The sequence below is a fragment of the Vicia villosa genome, linkage group LG7 (genome assembly GCF_029867415.1).
Source record: "Vicia villosa cultivar HV-30 ecotype Madison, WI linkage group LG7, Vvil1.0, whole genome shotgun sequence".
In the NCBI taxonomy this organism is placed as follows: Eukaryota; Viridiplantae; Streptophyta; class Magnoliopsida; order Fabales; family Fabaceae; genus Vicia; species Vicia villosa.
Genome location: NC_081186.1, coordinates 82,645,264 through 82,668,782, shown reverse-complemented (window position 1 = coordinate 82,668,782; position 23,519 = coordinate 82,645,264). Strand labels below are relative to the sequence as shown.

Here is a 23,519-nt window from a genome sequence, read left to right as displayed (position 1 = left end):
ATGATAAAAATAGTAATATATACAAGTCGATCCAAATAATAATAGTGTGCGAAAGATACAATCCGAAAACAAAGAAAAATAAACCCGACCACTACTGGGTATGTCTAACCCTCTCTCCCTGGGACCTCCTCTGCCGCCTGTATGCCGCCGCAAGGCCCGCATCAGTGACGATCATTTCCATCACGACGACTGCCGCTGGACCGCCCTGTTGAACGACACCTCGATCCAACGCGTCCCGCCCAAGCATCTCTATCCGCTGGCAGATCGGCAGGAGATCATTGGCGTGGTCATCCTCGGTCTGCTGGTTCTCCAAGATCTCCTCGTGTGCTAGCCTAGGAGCGCCGGAAGCGTCGGGTGTCAGCAGAGGATGTGACACCCGATAGAACTATGTGACGTATCCCTCCACACTGTGCCAGTCCTGGGTGACCCGAATGCGACGATACTCCTCCGGTACCACATGATGCTCCCAATCCTCAAATATGGCAGTGAGCTGCACTCGGGTCACTGTGTCAGGAGCAGCCTCAAAAGGTGACCTGGGTATCATCTGCACAAATCCGAACTGACGCATGCACCGCTCAGGGAGATACCGAACCATGGTACTGGTCCCGCATGCCAACCAGCCAGAATATAAAGATATGCCGTCAAAGGGGACAATATGAGTGTAGTTGCTGAATGGCCTCTGTCATACCCCGAAATTTGCCCATACTATTACAGCCTCCAAGTGACGTCATCATGCATCGTGCGGTCCAGGTACCCACAGTATGGTCCCACTGCATTGTTCCCCCTCTGGAGAACGTATCTGGCGGCCCTGGGCATGGCATCATCGTAATCAGGATCAATGTGGAAGTCGTGGATGCGGGAGAAGTAAGAGATGATCCAGCTCTGAAACACAAACATGATAATGTATTAAAAATAAATACGAAACAATTAAAATAAAACGTACCGTAAGTAGTGTGCAGGATCGGACCAACTGCCTCGTCCTCCAGTTGGAGGCCTCATTCAGCTTCTGGTAGAGGTATGTCAGAGTAGCTGCCCCCAGTTCCACTGGTGAACGGTATCCAGGTCCATGAAGTAGCGGAGGTAGGTCACGTCGACGTACCTGGCACTCTTGTCCACAAAGCTTGCAGCGCCTACCACATGCATGTACCAGCACCAGAGAGCGCAGCCGCGGTGATAGTGTGTGAACAGCTCGTCACCCGCATCCTCGGATTCGGCCGCCGACACCAAGTGGTGCTCGAAATAGGCGCTCAGTGTGGTGAACCGGATATGAGGCCCAGAAGTCGTGGCACACTCAAAGTGAGCAACCTCGTGCTCCATGCCCAAATAGAGCGTCATCCACTCAATGGCCTCGACCCTCTGGATCTTGGAGTGGTGCAACAGCGGCCCCCTAATCGGCAGGTGGAGAAGACACTGCACGTCATGCAAGGTGATCGTCATCTCCCCAACCGGCAAGTGGAAAGAGGACGTCTCCTTGTGCCAGCGCTCCACAAATGCCCCCTGCATGCCGGTGCTGATGGTGGTGTACCCCGTCATGCAGAGCCCGCTGAGCCCTGAACCTCGCACATGGTCGTTAAACCACTCACCCGATGGTTTAAACAGACTGAAAATCTTGCGGGCGTGGTTGACCATTTTCAGCGGCTCTCTCTCCTGTTACAAAGAAAAACAAATAAGCGACATATATTAAATAAGCGACATATATTAAATAAGCGACAAATAAACGGTTAAATTATAAAAAATGGTGACAAATAAACGGTTAAATTAAAAAAAAATACCTCTCCCTCCCAGATCCGCCGAGCGACGTGATCGTGGTAGTGAATCAGCACGGAAGTGTCAAAGGGCCCTCCCGGATAGCCGTCCTCCTGCTCATCCTCCTCCCCGGCTGGAGGGTCAACATCCGGTACACCCTCCGGCTCGTGGTATGGCACTGGCAACTCCTCCTGCTGCTGCTGCTCCTCCTCCTCTCGCTGGCGGGAAGAAGATACCCGAGCCAACCGACTCCTAGATCCAGATGAAGAGGTACCCTCTCCCACGTCCTCGGGTACTCGCACACGGCGTCCCCGGCCACGCCCCCGTCCCTGTGTCGACGCCAGCTGCGCCGCTGCCCGCTCGCGTCTAGCCGACGCAGTCTGGGTCTCCCTACCCTGTCTGATGCGTGCTGGTTGGTTGCCTGACATGTTCCTGTAAACAATCGAAATCGACTAATATGCGAGACAAAATAAAAAACAAAAAAATGCACTTCTGATACAGTTCGGAAGTTCATTTCCGAAAACTGGGATGGAGGTGTTTTCGGAAATGAACTTCCGAAACACCCCTGCGCAGAGCTTCTCTGCAACCTCCAATGGCAGACCCAAAAAACCTACACCAAAACTATTTTTATGCCTACTAAATATCCTAATATCAGTATTAACCTATCTTAATGTGATTTTTTCAGTTTCTAAACACCTTAATAGAGTTTATTCAAATAGATCTAAAACTTGAAAAAACAATGATAAACTTACCAATTAGTGTTTGATGATGAGTTTGGTTGAGATTGGAAGAAGACTTGGGCAATCTCTTTGATCTTACACTTGCTTTTTGCAGAAAATTTGAAGAGGGGTTGTGTTTTGATTTGAATTAGGGTAAAATGTTTGGGGAGGGGGAGTGTTTTGATTAATCTGCAAAACGCGCAGTATTTCGGAAGTTCATTTCCGAAATGCTGTTTTCGGAAATGAACTTCCGAAATAAGACAATTTTTTCAAAAAAAAATGCGTTTTCGGAGATGCATCTCCGAAACCACATTTTTCCTTGCATTTCGGAAGTTCAACTCCGAAGTCAGGGGTAGTATGGAGTTTTCACCAGAGGTGGACTAGAAGGTAGGAAGGTTGGCAAAGAAATTTTCTGAAAATATGAGGGTGGTAGTTTGGAACAATTTCTTTCTCTCGAACAATTTTAATTACCTCAGACATTTCAATTATTTTATTAGTGTAATTGAAATGTTTAAAATATAATTGTTATAATATGAAATATATAAAATTATTTAACTGTCGTGAGGAAAAAATATCAAAGCAATGAGCTTGACCCACTTGTAAGACGTTTTGGCAATTAAGTGGGTGAACCTATTGTTTGATCTTTCTTGTATAGACTCCAAGCTTCAATAAAGAAAGATAAAATCCAAGTGGTATTTAAAAAAAGCTAACCAGACAATCCATATCATTAAAAGATAAAAAATAAAATAAAAAAATTTGTCATTTTTAGGAATGAGTTTTTTTAAGAGGTGAAAATAGAGGAATCTTTATAATAGGAAGAGAGTTCAAACTTTTTTTTACATAAAATTTTTTTAAAAATCGCAAACATAACAAATAATAAAATAGGTACTAACCCATAAATTATAGATTTGAATGGGTAACTTGAATATTTATTATAAGTTATTAAGTGAAATAACTATATGTATGGTTATTCTTGACCAAAATTTGTCTCCTCATCTATTTGTTAAAATATGGGTAGCAACGTGTCTCCATAACTACTAACTAAATGGGGTAGTTAAATAGGAAAACCATTCCCTTGTGAGTGGAGGAAGAGTGAAACTCATTCTCTTCATATTTTCAGGTCATGGAGCGTGAATATTCACTCTTTAATTCTTTGACTCCAGTTCAATGGACCTCTTTAAATATCTCAATGGTAGGGTTAAGGAAGCAAATCTAATATTTCACCAAAAACTACATACTCAGAACTTTTCACCTCTCTGCATGAGCTACCATAATCACTGTCATTTACCCTAAACACCATAGATAACTCTACAAATAAAGTGTTATCCTCATTATACTTTTTAAGCAAGTACAATATATGATATAAATTTCAAGAAAGTGTGGACGAAGGTGATAAATTTTTTGAAGGAGTGGAATTACAAACTTCGGCATGGTGAGTGCGAGCCTTCTCGCTAAATGGAGATGAAGGTTGTTATTCAAAAAGTCAAAATTAAGGAAAAAGGAATCAATAATGAAATATGCTATGGGTATTATGGGAAATGTCAATTTACAATTATAGGGACATACTTAAAATATGTTAGTATGATGGAAGTAGGGGTAGCAAAACGGGTCGTCCACCTGTCTTAAATCCGTCAAAGTTTTGTGCTTCTTTGGCAAGTACTCCTCCTTTAGATTCCCTTTTAAGTAATCACGTTGCAAAAGTGTGCAACAACAATTAGAAACTTGAGTCAGGCAACCTCACCCCATCAATTCTAAATCAGAAAGTATTTTCTCTTAAATTGTTGCGACATGATATACATGCCACAAACCAATTTTTGAAAATTTCAACTCCCCCGTCAGAACGTCTGATCCTTTTAATTTTTTATTTTAATTTTTATGTGGCGGCGTGATTAACAAGCCTCAAACGTATTTTTTAAAAAAACTGATTCTCCATGTGCTAACGTTACTTTTATTATTTTAATATTAAAAAAATGTAGTGACATGATAATCACGTCGCAAATGCTAAATTTTTTGCCACATAATAATCACGTCGTAAATGCCAATTTTTTATCACATGATTATCACATCACTAAATCACTTCTTAGGAGAACATTTTTCTTATAATGAAAAACCTCACTAAAAATGTTTGTTGGTATTGAACTCCGAATTGATGACCAAAAACTCTCTCATTCTAATTTTTTTTCCTAATTAAGAGGCTATAGCCTATATGGCAATAGGAATCCAAATTAAGAAAGCTTAATTACTAGTAGTTGATTTTTTTTTCTTAATATATATGTAACCAATGATGAGTGTTGGCAGTGTTAGCTAGGTAATTTTCTTGAATATAACCTAGCTAGCTAGTAGGTTGGGGGTGCATAGTCAACTGTATATACACATCAATGTCGATAAGTTTGGCATAGATTCCCACCACTTACGCCATGGCTGATGAATATAAGTGACTTGAACTTGGTCATTCACTGTCACCACCCACCGGGGTGCAGTTGAAGCTAGAATTCAAAGTCTCAAATCAAATATTGCTAGGGTATACGTATGCACCATAAGCTACTACCATCTATAAAATTATTGTGTAAAAAATTATTTTTGTTTGTCATATTATAAAAAAGATAAGATCAATCACGCACGCATGCACCCACCAAATGCATGCACACACTTTGGCTTAGTAGCAATTGTCTCCTTACAACAGTGTACATGCATGCATTAATTACACACTAGGGCTTGATGAATGAACTTTGCCCTTTTTTTTTAGAAGCAGAATTTCACATTGTTAACCTAATATGATTAAGTAATGGAATCTTGTTCCTTGGACAAAATATTAATTGTTTGTTGCTAACTACTTAATGATTGAGGTATTAACTACTTTCTCTACCAAAACATGTTTGATATAGAACAAGATGTTAGACTTCCACAAACGGTATTGCAATTTGAATTTGATTTAAATTAATATTTAACCAAATCAATTCATAAGTGAGAATTATCCTCACAAATAAACACATTCTCATATGTCATCCAATGTTCATAACTAACATATATATATATATATATATATATATATATATATATATATATATATATATATATATATATATATATATATATATATATATATATATATATATATATATATATATATATATATGAGGGATATATTTACTCCAAGAGTAAGTGTAGAAAAATATTTTATGTAGAAAAATAATTTTTTATGTAGAAAACGGCTGTAATTAATTTTTTATGTAGAAAAATATTTCCAAAAATAATTATATTAAATGATTAATTAAAACCGTTAGATTAATGAAAATCAATGGTTAAGATTCGGGAGTAAGTCTTCTATACTTACTCTTGGAGTAAATATATCCCTCCTCATATATATATATATATATATATATATATATATATATATATATATATATATATATATATATATATATATATATATATATATATATATATATATATATATATATATGAAATGTTGTATGGGTTATCTAATAGCAATAACTTAATATTAGGTGACCTAATAGGTATTGGACACACTTCGACGAAAGGAATTTAAAAAAACAATAGATAAAGATTATATCATATTGTCAAATTAAAAAAATATCATAAACGACATATATTTTATAGGTGAACTATAACCTTCCATATGTCTATATTTTCTATACTTTATTAATATACTAATGAGCAATAGTTAAATAATAAAACAATTGAGGGTAAAGATGTTTTTTTTTCAGCACAAGTATCATGTTTATTGTGGTCTTTTCCATCAAGTTTAATGTCAATTATCATCGAACCAACTAATAATTAGTAGGGCAAAAAAATTTTATTAATTTTAAAAAAATAGTCAGTCCATCATGACTCATTAATAAACAAAATCTAATAAATAATTTTTCAATAATTAATATTTAATAACATTATAATAATAATATTTTACTATGTATAATTGAATAATTAAATACTTAATAGATGATTTAAAAATGAAAATTTCTTTACCCACCTCCTTCATTTCCGAAAACGTACTTTTATTGGAAAAAAGGTGTTTTCGGAAATGAATCTCCGAAAAGGTGAATATTTTAATGAAAAATATTGATTTCGGAGATGCATCTCCGAAATAAGGTTAATTTTCAGAAAATTGGTGAATTCGGAAGTTCATCTCCGAATTCACCCCCTTGGAGGACTTCGGAAATGCACTTCCGAAATAAGGTCTGGACAGAAGAAAAATAACAAACAAGAACGATTCGCTTTATTTAATCGGATGAAGATTACATCGATCACATTACATAAGATTAAAGTTACATATTGTTAAACACGGGTAGGTGAGGATGAGTCAACATTTTGATAACGTCGGCCCCCGATCTTTGAAGTTTCGCGTCCAATTCGATCGGACCCTTCGAAGAAAATCGGTCGAACGTTGTCCACAAAACCGCTAAATCTTCGTCGTTCTTGATCTCAAAAGGTGTGAATTTAATGCCTCCCTCGTCGTTAAGCGATGGCGAACGGTACTCGAGCTTGACAACCTTTCGATTTTCGGGATATTGCAATAGCGTGTGGAGCGACGTTGTCAACTCCGCAAACGGCGTGTCGCGCGAGAAGCGAAATTGGAACGGCATCGGGTAGCCGGTGGTGAAGTAGACGAATGCTAGGTGGGGGTAGGTTTGTGTCATTTGTGTTTTGTGGTGTGAAGATGATGAAGAAGACTGTGTTGTATTTATAGACTTATTGGAGTAATAATGGCCCAACAAACCTTATCTTGCACTCAGTGGATGTTTCGGAAATGAACTTCCGAAAATTGGAGGCAGATTAGTATATTTCGGAAGTTCATTTCCGAATTATGCAGAAACAGACATAAATTTTGCATTTTGTTGATTGCTTAGTGTTTTGTGTATAAATTGCAAAAGGAATTCAAAATAGACATAAATTAGACAATGATGACATAAAACATACTTATATTATATATGTATTGAATCGGTCCGATTTTACATGATAAACAACAATACATACAAAAATGGTCATTACAAACAAAAAACGATCCGGAACAAACTAAAATTCACCGAACCAATCAGTGGATCCTAAGTCCAAAATAGGTACGTTCTTCGACCGCTCTCTATTTTGCTCGCCCTTTTGGCTCATCATTTCTTCAAACTCCGCCACTCTTGAAACGAACGGATCCGGCCAAGTCTCCGCCTCATTTGAACGATGTGTCGTCCATATACAAGAAGTGGCTGGTATAGGACACCCCGGTTTCAAAAACACTTGGACGAAGTGTCGCGATCGTAGATACCCGATGCATATGATGCGGCTTGACGCGTCCAACGGCGGTCGACTATGAAGTGGAAAGAAAGTCTCACTTAGTCCAAACCTCGTCAAATCGACACACACCATATCATATGCACTTGCTATTAGATGACCCATATCGGGGAATGACATCCACTTCGAAACCGGAGCGATACCGGTAAGTGATGGAACAAGTGCATCATGAATTTTCGCAAACTTTTCTTGATTTTCATATAGTCGGCCATAGATGTCCCGATACGAAGTCAACTCCGCAATGAGTTCCCGTCGGACTAAAGTGTGATTATTTTCCCCTTTACCGAGCAAATCAGCAACGGCCCGATATCCACAATTGTCGTCGCCTCCAACATCAACGATCTTATCGATATATTTGTGCATAAGAAGTGGCATCTCATCAATGTAGACAATCGGTGATTTTTTGATCGGCGGTGTGCGAGGTGGCTTCGAAATACGGGCTCCTTTGTTACCACTACACTTGGACTTCGGTGTCGGTAAATCCGGGAATGATGCATCAACATGTTCAAAGTAGGAAGGAGATCGTTTTGTTGATGTGTCTTCTTGTGCAACTTTGGACTTTTTCGGTGCACCTTTTGTTTTAACCGGTTGAGATGGAGGTTTCAAATCGGTGGTCTCCGGAAATGCAATTTTTCGCAATTGTTCTTTTATGTGCATTTTTGTGGTGTCATCCGCTTTAGCAAACATCTCCATTATCACTTCCAACTCGTCGGAGATGGTGATTTTGGAGTCATTTTCTTTCGGCGGGTCAAAATCATCAAAACGAAGTTTCTTCCAATGGTCGGCTACCTCATCCATGCGTATTGGTGAATTCAACTTCTTCTTTTTTGAAAGTATACAAGCACATGGAAGGCCGTATGAATTTCTAATGGTACACCCACATAAAGAACTATCTGGCCCCGTGGTCTCCGACCGCTTCGCTTCATAAAACAAAAAATTCAAACCCGTTCGGGATATGTTGTAAATCAATTGGGAGAATAAAATTTGGCCCTTATACCGGTGTTCCATAACCGTCTTGCTCCGACCGAACGATGTTTGAATTTCATTGTGTTGATTTTCAAGCATTTGGTTCACGGTGTCCCATCCCCGACACAAATCTCCCTTGCTATCACCCAATCACCTCTTGAAGACCGCATGTGCGGATTCAACTCGGTTAGTCGTGGTGCAACCAAGATGTCTAACTCGGTTTGTCCAAGCGCACACGACTTTTTCTCTTACTTTGTCAAGAATGGTGGATTCGACGTAATGACAAAAAGTCTTAATGGAACCACACAAAGACCTAAAGTGTACCAATTTCTCGGTATACACCTCTTCGGAGTATGCATCTAAAATCTCCCTCCATGCCGCCATTATCCTCTCAACCACAACACCGGCTTTGATAACTTTACCGTTTTCATCCGGCCTATCTTTTGTCCCAACCGCGGGTTTCAACTTACTTCTCACGTTGCAAGTTATGTGATACCGACAAAGTAACGCGGTCGATGTCGGGAAGACGGTATCAACCGCATTCATCAAAGCATTGTCCCGGTCGGTCATAATGACTTTTGGCATAACATTTTGATCAACCAACAAAGACTTGCATATTCCCAAAGCCCATGTAAAGTTTTCTTCTTTTTCACACTCCAAAAAAGCAAACCCGACCGAATAAGTCTTATCCGTCGAGGTCACACCGACGATCTCTAGAAGAGGAAGCCTATACTTGTTTGTCTTGTACGTCGAATCCATGACAAGAACGGTTGGAAATGTGTTGAACAATTTGATACTTTCGGGATGAGTCCAAAAAATATCACGCACCGTAACTTTGTCCTCGGACGTTCGGAAGCTTGACACATATTTGTTATCGCCTAATAGTTTCAAAAGTTGTTGCATTTCCGACCGAGGGCCCATTTTCAAAACTTTGAGATTGTGTCGTTCATTGTAAACTTGCTTGATATTTGAAACGCTATCTGGTTTTTTACGCTTCAAATCGGCAAGTATGTTGCGAGGCGCCACTTTGACTATCGTTAAATCCGAAATCACATTCTTCTCTTCGCGGGACAAACGACACGCCATTGGATGTCCGTGTAACTTGGAATTCAAGGCATGATTATGAATTCCACAAATCACGGTTAAACGCCACAAATCATCAACCCTCCGAGTCGCCCGCAACTTAAACGGACACCCGCACTTTCTCGATCCCGTGTCTTCGTGTTTTAGCACCCGGTTTGATTGTGCATAACTCCCACCCCGTTCGCAATTCAAAACAACGAAAGCTTTCCGCCTACTATTTCCATTGTCGGACCTTAAAATTACAATTCCAAATCCAACTTTACTAGCTTCGTTCCGAACCCAATCAATCAAATGCTCGCGACTACCGAAGCTTCGATCATTGGTAAATTGTTGTCGAACATCAACCGCATTGATCATAGCTCAATCGTCGATAACCGAATCGTTTTTAACGTTGACAACTTCCGGAACTACTGCGTCATCGCCTTGCACAATGTTGTCCGGATGCACCATACCTAACATATGCAAAAATTAGCAAAATTGGCCAAAACTGTTTTTTTTTAGCTTCCAGGGCATATTTCGGAAGTTCATTTCCGAAATTTGTTAGGTTATATATTTCGGAAATGAACTTCCGAACCATCGCAGATTTCAGCAGAAAATTCATCAATCAATGTAGTGAAATAGGGGATGAAATGGGAGATGTTTACCTCAAATTGTAGCTTTCTATGCTCCCTTTAACGTGATCAACGGTTTGAAACTTGATTTTGAGACGAAAAATGGATGGAGATTGATTGAGTTTTGGAGAGGGTTTGGAGAAGTTTTGGAGAAAAAATGATGAAATAGTGAAGGAGGGAAAATTGTATATGCAGGAATATTTTCGGAAATGAACCCGAAATACTCACGGTTTTGAATTTTTTTGACTTCGGAAATGCCTCTCCGAAAACACCACTTTTTTGGTGTTTTCGGAGATTCATTTCCGAAAAGTATGAAAATTCAAAAAAAAAAAACTTCGGAGATGCATCTCCTAAGCAGGGGTAATTTTGGGATTTCGCTGGGGGTGACCCCCATAGGGAGGTGGGTAAAGAAAAATTCTTTAAAAATATTTAGTAAGGAATATATACCACGTAGAAAAACTTTAGAATTTTTATCTAAAATTTATAAAATAATGAGAAGGGATGGGTGATAACTCACATTTTGTGAGTTATTATCGAACTTAACACTTGGGTTCATCTTTTTAATTCAAGTGTTTATTAATATAATTTAGTGCAATTTATTGTTTTTAAGCAAATTAAGAAAAGCACAATAGATACTTTTATTTGTTAATTTTTTCCGTTTCTTACTTATGTAGAGATGACTTTTTATGAGTCCTGGCACGACAACTCCGGAACAATGCTTTAACCTCAAATGAACGTGGAGAGTTGGATGCAATGGAAGTTAGGACTTTCATAGTTTTAGGGCATACGTCGCACCAATCTTCAGGGTGGAGTGCACTTGAATCAAATAGCAAAAAGATAAGATCAAGGCGCAAACTCAACATAATAGTAAACCCACTACAACGCCCAGTTTGTCTCCCTGCTGCAAAGACTGTTGCAAGACACCGATGCCTGAATACCTGCGCCACTAGCTGCCACAAAAAACTTTGTCTCGCATATGTCGATTGTACCTGGCTTTGCAATGGTGTGAAAATGGAGAATTTGAGGGGAACTTGTTGATTTCGTTGGGCCAAAATTCATAAATATCCTAAGCCCATGATCCGACACACCACAAAAACCTTAGATGAAAGTGACTATAAAAGGACCTCTCTGAAAAAACGCAAAGAGGTTCAGCAATTCGGAGAGAGCAACTAAGTGAAAATTGGTGAATAGAGCAAGTTGAACAAAGTGGAGAACTTCTTTTTCTCATCATCTTAAGTGTATACTACAAATATCTGACGTGAGATAACATATCTCTTGCAGATTAAAGATAGCAAGAAGACGAAGAAGTTAATCTTAGGTTTTCTTTTTTTTCATTATGTGTTTAAGAATCTATAACTTAGGATCCAATATTGATGTATGTACTAAGCTCATCATGAGCTAAACTCCTTTATGTTGAGCAATGTGAAGTTAGTATAAACTAGTTATTTGTGTTAAGCGATGAGTTGTTAGTGCTTTATTTTATCATGCATTATAACGTCATAAATCTACTTCTTTGAATTATCAACTTAGGAAAATGTACAAGCTTGTTGTTGTGAGTCATCTAGTAACAAGTGGAGTTCATGATAAAAGTGATTGAAAATTCTAGGATAGAGATATTCACTTGATTAGCTACTTTAGACATAAAGATGTACAATCCTAGAGGACATTCAAAATAAAACCATACATGCATTAAAGTTATAAGCGAGGCTTAGAGATTTGTCCCCTTATTTTATTGTATATGTTTATCATGTTGTTGAGATACACCATAAGATCACTTTCTGACCTCTTCTGGATGACATAGCATATCATGTATACAAAATAGACAGGTTATATTAGCGGGTCATTGTCCAACACACTCTCCATTATTGTTTTCAGTTTACTCTTATTAAACTATTTTTGCTATTGTTTACTCCATAATTGAACCTGTGACAATCATTAACTATTATTATTTTTGCTCGTGCACATTTACAAAATAAAGTTTTACAAATGAACCAGCATCCCATAAAATGTAATAAGTCAATGAATGAGGTCGATGAGTGTTAAATAGGACAAATCCACTCAACTACCTACTTATGTATTTAATTCCCAAATAACTATAAAGCTAAGTAGATTCAAAATATCTTCATTAAATATGGTAGGTCGGAAGAGATAGTTATCCCAGCAAAAGGATACGAAAAAAGGTCGAAGTTTTAGATTTGTGAGATTCCTATATGTGGTTGATCTAGAAGGCTTTGGTGTGAAGTATGATAATGTATTCTTAGGCAAGAGAAAGACCTTTATGAACACTCCTATTTTACATAAAGAGATTAAGATTGTTGATTCCTCTATTAGAATGCCAGAAGGTGAAGGGTCTAATTTAAACAAGTATTTCTCTATAAGGTTTCAACAAGAGTTTCAAGGTATATGTAAATAGGTAGAAGATCATAATTGCGCTCTTATGTGGAGTTTGTCGAAGGAAGGGAGAAGATATTGTAACGTAAGGAAAATGTGACTAAATCAAGCATAACGTACAAAATACAAGATACATTTCATACTGAGTTTATTTCTCAATCTGAATGACAACTTTATGATCAAACCTAATCTTAATAGAAGAAATGTAATAGGGAGAACTATTAACTCTTTTAAAGGATACAAATGGATATTTAAATTTGTGGATGGAGTAGATCAAACCATGAAGTCTTTATAAAGTGGACAATGAAAGAAGTGCATTTATCCATTTTATGGGGTGCAGGTTCATGCGTAAAACGTGGATTTCTCTATTATTTTAACTTATGAATTTAGGGCCCGTTTGGTGCGCATGATAAAAGACAGGATAAGATATATGTATCATATCCTATCTCAATCCAGTGTTTGCTGACACAACAGGATAGGATAAGTTAATCCTGAAACTTATCCTATCCTGTCTCACTAGCTCAAACTTATCCTATTGAGTAAATTATTTTATTTTTTATCAAATTAAATATATGTTCTTGAAAGGGTAATGTATGTTTATATATATATATATATATATATATATATATATATATATATATATATATATATATATATACACACTATCTGTTATCCTGTGTCAACCAAACACGTGATAGGATAAGTCTTATCATGTCTCTATCATATCTTATTTTTATCCTACTTGATATCATATCATGTCTCTATCATATCCTGCGCACCAAACGGGCCCTTAGTGATTGTGTGAACATGAACAATAACACTAGGGAAGGAGTGATGATTGACATGAAAGATTACTCGTTCGAACCAAATCAATTGATATCGTGAATTATATATTATATACATCTATCAAGGAGATTTTGTTCCGGATACCTTCTAATTAAACCTGACTCCCCCCTATTTTCCATATTTGACTAAAATGCCCCTTTCATTTTTTTCACTAACAAGGTGTTGAAAAAATTTCTCTCACGCCTAATTATTAGAACTTATAAAAAACTCAATAAAATCAGGTTAATTTCCATATTTTTTTAACATATGCTAATTCATATTGGGTAGGCCTATATAAAAACGAAGTTAACTGTACCGAATTTTTGTATAAATCCAGTATATTTTGTAATTTTTTGGATTTTTCAAAAATCCAGTCGTTCATATCTGATAGGCCGATAAAAACAAAGTTAAAAACATTACCTTTTTTCATATTTTTAGGATATTTGAAAAAACTGGTATAAAATCATAGTTTGTTCTTCAAAATCCTATGATTTTATATTGGATATTTGAAAAATTCGGTATGAAAATATGAATTTATACCAAATTTTTGAAAAAACTAGTATAAAGTCATAGATTTTTTAAAACAAATTATGATTGTACACCTGATTTTAAAAACCATAACAACTAAGTCTTATCACATTAAGTGGGGTTGACTAAATGGATCAACTCTATCATGTGTAAAATCTATGCTTTTATATCGAATTTTTTAAAAATCCGTTAAATATTAAAAAAAATCCGAGAAAAACTCAACAAAAAAATAGAAACAATTTTTTTTTTGTAAAGATCCGGCATATTAATCCAAAAATATAGAAAATCACAAAAAAAAAATCAAAAATTCGAATTCTTATGAGATATTTTAGTAAAATTATACATAGTAGGGGTGCCAAGACAAAAAAAAAAGGATGCTAGGACAAAATTTCTCTATCAATTCAAGGTTCTGGAGGCCCAAGGCTGCATAAGGTTAGTTGATATTAACTCTAAGGCCTAGCCCAATGTTTGTTACAAATAGCAAAAGGGGAGGTGGTGAAAATTGTATCCCATAACCCTGCAATTGAACCTTCAACGCTACAAAATCTTTAAAAAAATATCAAATTTAGTGGGAGACTCCACTACTAGACCAACCCAATTGATTTCAAAGATGCTAGAAAATTCTTTGCCATATGGCTTGCGATTGTAAACATTTACAAAAGTCCTAAGGCATCCCATTTGTATTTAATATATAGATTAATGAAAGTGCATTGAAGCTAAAGATTAACGTGGATACACACATTTTAGAGCTTTTTTAATGCATTTTCCATCATCTCCATTGTTCAAATGATTGTACAGCAACCCCTATATCAAAAATTCTAAGAAATTGAGGTAACTGTGTGAAAACAAATGAGAAATAAAATTGAAAAAAGCATAAATAAGAAATCTCAAAATTTCACTACCACTAAAGCAAAAATAAGGCTATATCATTCATCCTAAAACTCAAACTCTGATAGTTAAGATCAATAAAAATAAAACTTTTGTGACAAATTTGTGTCAAAACAACAGAACTCAAAATTATATATATGTTAGTACGATTTTTATAAACATGACCAAAGCTCTGGTAGTACCAGGAACAGACTCCTGCAACAAACATATACCTTTACTACTATGAAACTTGACCACTTGGTTCAATTTTCTCCAAAAGATGCTACCACTATATACACAGAGCCACTAGAGAGGTTATAGACCTTAAATAGGTACCAAACTTAGGTTGCAACAGACATAAACCTTCACTACTAGGAAACTTGAGCACTTAGTTCAGTTGTTTTCCAAAAGGTGCTACCACTATGTACACAAAGTCACTAGAGGTTATGGACCTACCGTAAATACGCACCAAACGAAGGTTGCAACATATTGGACATCATACATTGTTGCTGCCATGGCGGTGATACTCCACATGCCTCCACCTTCTCATTGTTGTTATTTGCGTGTGGATCATCCATGTCCATCATTTCACTACCTTCTGCCTCTAATGTTTGAGATATCTCTGGTACTACTATTTCTTTGCATATGCCAGAGGATTAGGAACCCATGGGATAACAGCCAAACAGTCTTTTGAAACCTTGGATGTCTTTTCCCTCCTCATTTCATCTTCCTCGAGTTCCTCTAGCTTTATAGTTCCTCCTGACAACAGATAATCTGCAAAAGATGGTAAAAAATATTCATTAGATATTCAGCCAGATCAATAACCTCGTCGAAAAAATTTGTAATACTATGGCCCAAATAACATGTGGTTCTAACTTGAAATGTAAAATACGCAAACTATTATTGTAACCAACTTCACCTGTCTCGCAAATTTAAAAAAATGAAAACGCAATAACTTCTGGCGTCACTGAACAATTGGTTAGACATAAGAACAAGATTGTTTTTGTGGGAAATCCACAAATGCTTATCAACAATTTTCAATTTCTAATTTAATTAGAACAACCTATAAACAGATCAACTCAAAATGGCAACAGGGACAGTGTACTATCGTTGCTCTCCTGATGGGAAGCATGAAAAATGTTACAAGGAAGAACAGTAGTTCTCCCGGGATGCAGAAAATATATTTTTACGAATGTACAAAAGGAATATGCAGAAAGTATGTAAATTCCCTATATATTAGAGAGTTTCAAGACAACAAGAGCTTCAAGTAAGTAGCTCAGTTGGTGAGCTAAAACACACCAGACGATCTCCAAAAAGTAACATAATCTCACTGACACAGACACCAAACACGACACTAACATATCGATATCAATAACAATTTCATAAAACTAATAAATCGAACGTAATCACATTTGTCAATGTCTACCACATGTCAAACACCAGACAGACACACCTTTGTTTAGAGGTGTTGGTGCTACATGCGCAACAAAACCGGTAGTTTCATTGAATTAGAGGGAACAATAAACACAAAAAGCAATCAACCATCCACAATATGATTACTAGAATACTATAGGAAGCAATAAACAAACATGCAACCAAAGAAAATGATACAAAAGATGAAAAAACGTAATAAAAGGTCATTTACTTACCTTTTAAATCAGGAATCAAGTGAGTAGCTACAACAATCGTTAAGGGAGGGGAAGTAGGGGACTTGAGAAGAGGAGTATTTGAATTGGAAGGATATAGCACCAGCGATTTCTCTTCATCAGATTGTTTAGGCGGTGGCATTACATTTGCATGAGTATCTTCCTCCATCTCCATCTGACCATCTCCATCTCCGTCGTCTCATAATAGTCCTTAAATTAGTGATACAAACAAATGAGTTGGAACTGGAAATGATAATCATAAAAACAAATATGGAAAAAAAAAAAGTACAAACCAGTCTGCTGGATTTTGATGGAAGGGAAAATGCACTTTCGGTATAAACCAAATGCACTTTTAGTATAAACTGAAAATGTATTTCTGATTCCTAATAATGCGTGATGTATTTCAACTTCATTGGCTGTGTGATGTATCTCAAGAACCCCAAGTAATAATGCAATTACGTACTTCTTCCAATATTCGTAGGACATGAACTTTCTTTTCTGTTGAGGGAGATTTCTCAATTCCCACGTCTCATATTTTGCATATCACACTAACAGGGACAAGAGTAGGATCATTTTCAATCTACTGATTATGATACTACCTGAATTACACCGCCAGCACTTACATTTTTCCATATTCTAATCCCAGAAGTTCGAAACCTATTTTACAAAAAGATTGTAGGTCAATACCAAAGAAGGCGTAGCTTGTTCACATGTGAACTCACCGGTCTTGCCATCGCTTGTCTCAATGGGAAATGTGAAAGTTGTATTCATAGGGCACGACCATATAAATGACTTTTGCGGAAACATGGATGGCATATGGTTTTGTTAAGGCAGTGGCTTTGACTATCATGGTTATGGAAAAGCTGGGTGGTCAAGAAGAGCAAGGATTATACTTGTTGAACTTGAGAAGGAGACAAATTATTGGCTTTGACTATCATGACTATGGCTATGTTATTGTTTATTAGGAACTGGAAATACATTTCCAGTTTATATCAGAATAAATTTTACCGTAAAATTTGGCGAATTTCAAAAACGAATGAATTATATGTTGCAGGGTGCGCACCGGAAATTTATTTCCGATTTTCAGGAACACTTTTGGAATTTCATGTGGTACACTAGAAAAACATAGAGTGGAATAAGAAATTCTCTTATGTTTTATTAATATTAAATGACTAAATGATGAGTCATTATATTTTTTCATACATTTTTATCTTTTAAAAAAAATTGATAACATATTTTTACTATATTTTAGCATCATAAAATAATAAGAGTGAAAATTCATTTTGGTCTCTCACAAAAATTACACAATCCAAATTAGTCTTTCACAAAAAAAGGATCTGATTTAATCTCTTATCTTAACTTTTAACCAATATCTTAACTCTTTACCACTAATTCAATGCACATTCATGACAAATAATTCATATGATTTTTAGTAATATTAAATAATTCTGAATTTAAAACAAAATATATAAAAATTATACCAATGGGTCTCGAACCCAAGTCCATTCAAGTTAAATGATAGTCACTTTACAACTAGATAAATCAATTTCTATTGTTAATATTCTTAATAATGAATATTTAAGTTAATAATTCAGAACAAACATTTACTTATTTCAAATGACAAATAAATAAATAAATATTTATTAATTTTAAATAATACAAATATATTTAAAAATAAAATTAATAAAATATAAATCTTAAATATAATTAATCAAATAAGTATAAGTTAATTAATATTTAATTGAATTACTATTAAATTAATTGATCACTATTTAATTGAATTACTATTAAATTAATTGATCACTATTTAATTTAAATTAACTAAATAATTTTAAAAATTAATTTATTATTTAACTTAAATTGATTAAATATTTTTAACAATTAATTAATTACTATTTAATTTAAATTAATTTGAAATAAGTAAATAGTTATTTGTGTGTTATTTAATTTCAATTACATATAATTTAATTTATTTCTAACTGATTAAATATTATGAAGATTTACATTTTATTAATTTTATTTTTAAATTTTCGTATTTCTTGAAATTAGTAAATATTTATTTGTGTGTTATTTGAAATAGTAAATGTTTATTCTAAATTATTAAGTTAAGTATTTATCATTAAGAATATTAATAATAGAAATTGATGTGTCTAGTTGTAAAGTGATTATTATTTATCGGACTTAGGTATGAGACCTCATTGGTATAAATTTTGTAATTTTTGTTTTAACTTCAGAATTATTTAATATTATTAAAAATCTTGGGAACTATTTGTCATGAATGCATATTGGCCTAGTGGTACTTAAGATATTGTTTAAAATTTTTGGTTTGATTCTTTATAAGAAACAATTTTGGCTTTTTGAATATTATTAAATCAGAATTGTTTAAAAATGAAATTAAAATTAAAAATTAATTTAGTATTTAAAAATGAAAAATAAAAAATAATATACAATGTATCAATCCAATCACGATTTAAAAGTAGGAAAAATCGATTTAAAAAAAATATTAGTAAAAGGACTAATATAAGTCGGGTCCTTTTTTTGTGAGGGACTAATTTGGATTGTGTAATTTTTGTGAGAGACCAAAATGAGTCTTCACTCAAACAATAAAGGATATATCAACTAAGAAAAATTATCATAAAATACTCGTAACAAATTAAAGTTGCATGATATATAAACTTGTATTAGCATCCAAATAACTAAAGAGTGAAACATTCAAAATTAGTTAAAGTCATAATTCACAAAAATAGTAAATCTTAAGAGATCAAAATTGTAATAGCTAAGTTAATATTCATCAAAATCATTAAAATTGTAATAATAAATATTTGATTAGTGTGTCAGTGGGTTTTTTGGATTTATGTCTGGTTTGAAGGATAGAAAAACACTTAGAAATGGGGGTTTGAATAAGTGTAACTTTAAAAACTCTTAAGATAAAAACAATGAACACAATATTTTTATCCTGGTTCGTTGTTAACAAAATTACTCCAGTCCACCCCCTTAGAGTGATTTACCTCAACTGAGGATTTAATCCACTAATCAATCTTGATTACAATGGTTATCCACTTAGAAACACTCTAAGTCTTCTAGAGTATACTGATCACACCTTGATCACTCTAGGAAAACCACACTTATAAACTTCTAAGTCTTCTAGAGTCTACTGATCTCACTGATCACTCTAGGAACCTTTTACAAATCAATGTAAAATAAATGTTTACAAGAGTATGAATTGCTTCTTAGAAAGCTATAATCACAACTGTGATATTTCTCTTAAGTTCTAAGCTTAACACTCACTAAATATAACAAACAATGTGAGGTTGAAGATGAAGTTCGTAAGTATTGATTTCAGCAGCGTTTTGGTATTCTTGCAAGAGTTGTATTTAGCTTCTGATCAGAACTTCACTATATATAGGCGTTTGAGAAGATGACCGTTGAAATGCATTTAATGCGTTGCGTGACTGAACAGCTTTGCATTTAATGTTTTCACTATTTTGTCAACTACCTCGAGCCATGCTTTTCTCTGCTTTTACTGATTTTGCCTTTTGTAGCTTCTAACGTTCCTTTTGTCAGTCAGAGATTAGACTTCGTAGCCTGACATCTAGTACTAACTTCTGATCTCAGATTTTGTGAATACAACGTTTGAATAATCAGAATCAGAGTTACAGCTTGGTGCAGAGCATCTTCTTGTCTTCTGACTTTGAAGTGCTTTAGCGTGATACCATAAGAACTTCAGTGCTTCTGCTTCTGATCTCAAGTTCTTCTGATGCTTCATAGACCATGTTCTAATTCTGCTTGACCATCTTCTGATGTCTTGCGAGAGCATGTTCTGATGTTGCAATCCAGAATCTTCTGAGTCAGTGCTTCTTAGCGCTGAATTGTGCATACTCCTTATATATTTCCTGAAATGGAAAATGCATAGGATTAGAGTACCACATTGTCTTATACAAAATTCATATGCATTGTTATCATCAAAACAAGAATATTGATCAGAACAAATCTTGTTCTAACATGGTTTTATCTGAGACTTGATTTTTTTAATGTTTCTTTTTATAGTTTTTAACTCATATCCATCCAAATACTTTCATTAACATTTTGTAATATAAAGAGTATATAAGCAATGAAGTATTTGAAATGAGCTTTGTGATGAAATCATTTATTTCATTAACAGCCTTTATAGTTGAAGTCAAGATTGATCACTAAAATAATTTTAAGATAATTGGAATCTTTGTAGTTATTAATTAGATCATGATATATACTTGTAACAATAACTTCAATTGGACCACTAAAATTATATATCAAAAACTCATATGGAATGGTAATGTAAACATAACCATCATTTGGCTTTGAGATGGTTCCATCACCGATCTTTACACTACTACGTAAAGACCCTTTCACCACGTTTGGAAAAGAGATATCATCACGGTTAACCAACTGTAGTAAAGTAGGGTGTGGTTGTAAGTATGTTGCTTTTCACCACAGGTGTCTGACCATAGTTATAAACTAGGTAGCACGCCACCAATCACAACGGTTATCTTAACTATATATGTGTGTGTCATGAAATTGAAACCCAACAGCAGCAATTTAATTAAAGCGTGAATAAAATTAACATTTCACAACGATTTTATATTCCAACCGTTGAGGTATGTATATGAGTTTATTATAAAATATGTGGATTGCTTGTTTTTATTTACTCCTCAATAAACATATACGACCATTCAAATTGATTTAGAAGATAATAATCTAAAAAATTAAATTATTCTTGAAAAAAACTTAGACGATCCACTATTTTCGAATTGCATGCATCTAGTAATTTATCTTTCCTTCTTTAACATATAGAATTTGGTTCAATGCTCCAAATTCTTCAAAGCAACGGTTCATTCTCTTTTAGTTTATTTTAAAAAGCATCAATTTGTTGAATAATTCGGACTCATTGTCATTAATGTCATCATAATAATTATCATCATCGAATAAATAATGATGATGATGATGATAACGATGATGATGATGATGATGAATATGAATTTCTCAACAAATTGATGCTTTTCAAAATAAACTAGAAGAAAATGAATCGTTGCTTTGAAGAACTTAGAGCATTTTAATCAAATTATATGTTAAAGAGCAAGAGAAGAACTACAAGATGCATGCAATTCAAAAAACATTGATTGATCTAAGTTGTTTTTCAAATATAACTTAATTTTTAAATTATCTTTTTTCTAAATCCATTTAAATGAATGCATATGTTTAGTGAGGGGTTAGTGAAACAAACAATCTACATACGATATAATAAACTCAACTTGAATTAAAGTCGAACTAAATCACATCTAGTTGCACAAAACATGTTTGTTCTAGGACATACAAAAACATAAACAAACATTTTGAATAACAACAATGTTTCACAAATGTACATACTTTTATCGAAAAGATTCGTAGAAAATGAAGACAAAGAACCAGACTCATAGTATGTGCTTTCTTAAGTTAATTTTTTTTATTCATCTTCCCTACAAGTCAAAATGTATTATTAGCATGATATTGTAATCTAAACAAGACAAACATTTTGAACAACAACAATATATCATTAACTCATAAAATATTTCACAAACTTACATTTTAGGGTTTCATAAAATGGTTCACTTCCACAATGAAAGGAGGGTTAAGCTGAAGTGAGGGCTGCAAACTTGTGTCTCATTCTGGGTCTTTCACAAAAGTTTGCAACTTTCACATTACCTTCATCCTCCTTGTATTTTTTCCATAGCAACACGAATAATTTGTGAACCATACTAATAGTATGTGCTTTCTTGGGTTAATTTTTTTATTCACCTTTTCTACAAGTCAAAATGTATATTAGCATGTTAACCTGATTTAGAAACATAAACTAGCATGACATTAACAGCATGTTAACATAAACTGAAATATAAATTAAATTTGAAAATAATCAGTTATGGAATCTAATACAATGATGTCTCTATCATATTCAAAACTCAATAGCAAAATCAATGATGTATATATTAAACTAGTGTCTTAAATGTAATAAAATTGACCAAGACACAAATTATATTTTTAAGAAGAACACAAAAACTGAGATCATTTCATGGAATAAATATGGTAACAGAGATTTTTTATATTTTTAAGAAGAACTGCTGTCATACATGAAACAAATATGGTAGCTATTTCAAAAGCAAAGATTCAAGTAGAGATAACCCAAAAAACACGAAAAAATCATGTCAAATAAAAACCCTTTGTAACACTAAATGGAATGATAAAGAAGAAAGTGTATGAAAAACAAAGAAAAGGGAAGAACATATACATAGGAAAATGGAAGAAAGTATATGAATAATGTGAAAGAATGATAATGGAGAAGAAGGAGAAAGATAACGTGTATGGACTTGATTACCTTTTAGTATGAAGAAGCTTATGAAGACGAGATCGCTGCATGTGGAAGAGAGAGGTGTTAGAGTTTTTTTAGAGAGACGACTATTCTGTGTTGAAACTTGATTACTTGTCTTGTATGTATGTAAAACTTATCACCACGGTTGTCAACATAAACCGTGATAAAATATAAGTACTATTCGCAACGATTTTTTGTACTAACCGTGGCAATAGGTATTTTAATTTTAATATATTTAAAAGAGTATAAGGACAAGTCATTTTTTTAACAAAATAAATAAATAATTATTGGTGTTGGGATTCGAACCAAGTAATCGTTTTATCTATCATCATGGTTGTTATTATGGCCCGTGATGAAATGTTTATTAATAAAATAATAAAAAATTCAGGCACGTGAAAATTAGTTATTACTACGGTTGTTTAAACAGTGTAGTAATATGGTGTTACCAAATGTATAT

General features: G+C 34.5%; 1 protein-coding gene across 1 annotated transcript; it reads right to left on the bottom strand.

Annotated features, from left to right (window-relative positions):
• Positions 1–15,166: 15,166 nt before the first annotated feature.
• On the bottom strand, positions 15,167–16,858 carry LOC131619498 (uncharacterized). The gene is made up of 2 exons (XM_058890587.1): positions 16,687–16,858; positions 15,167–15,811 (listed from the first exon to the last, which is right to left on the bottom strand). The coding sequence occupies exons 1-2, from the start codon at positions 16,856–16,858 to the stop codon at positions 15,669–15,671; spliced, it is 315 nt and encodes a 104-aa protein (XP_058746570.1). The 3' UTR covers positions 15,167–15,668.
• Positions 16,859–23,519: the final 6,661 nt, after the last annotated feature.

Coding starts and splice junctions, on each gene's coding strand:
- LOC131619498 (XM_058890587.1), bottom strand. CDS start 16,858: ATGGAGATGGAGGAAGATACTCATGCAAATGTAATGCCACCGCCTAAA. Junction 15,812..16,686: donor CTTGATTCCTGATTTAAAAG/GTAAGTAAATGA, acceptor CATCTTTTGCAG/ATTATCTGTTGTCAGGAGGA.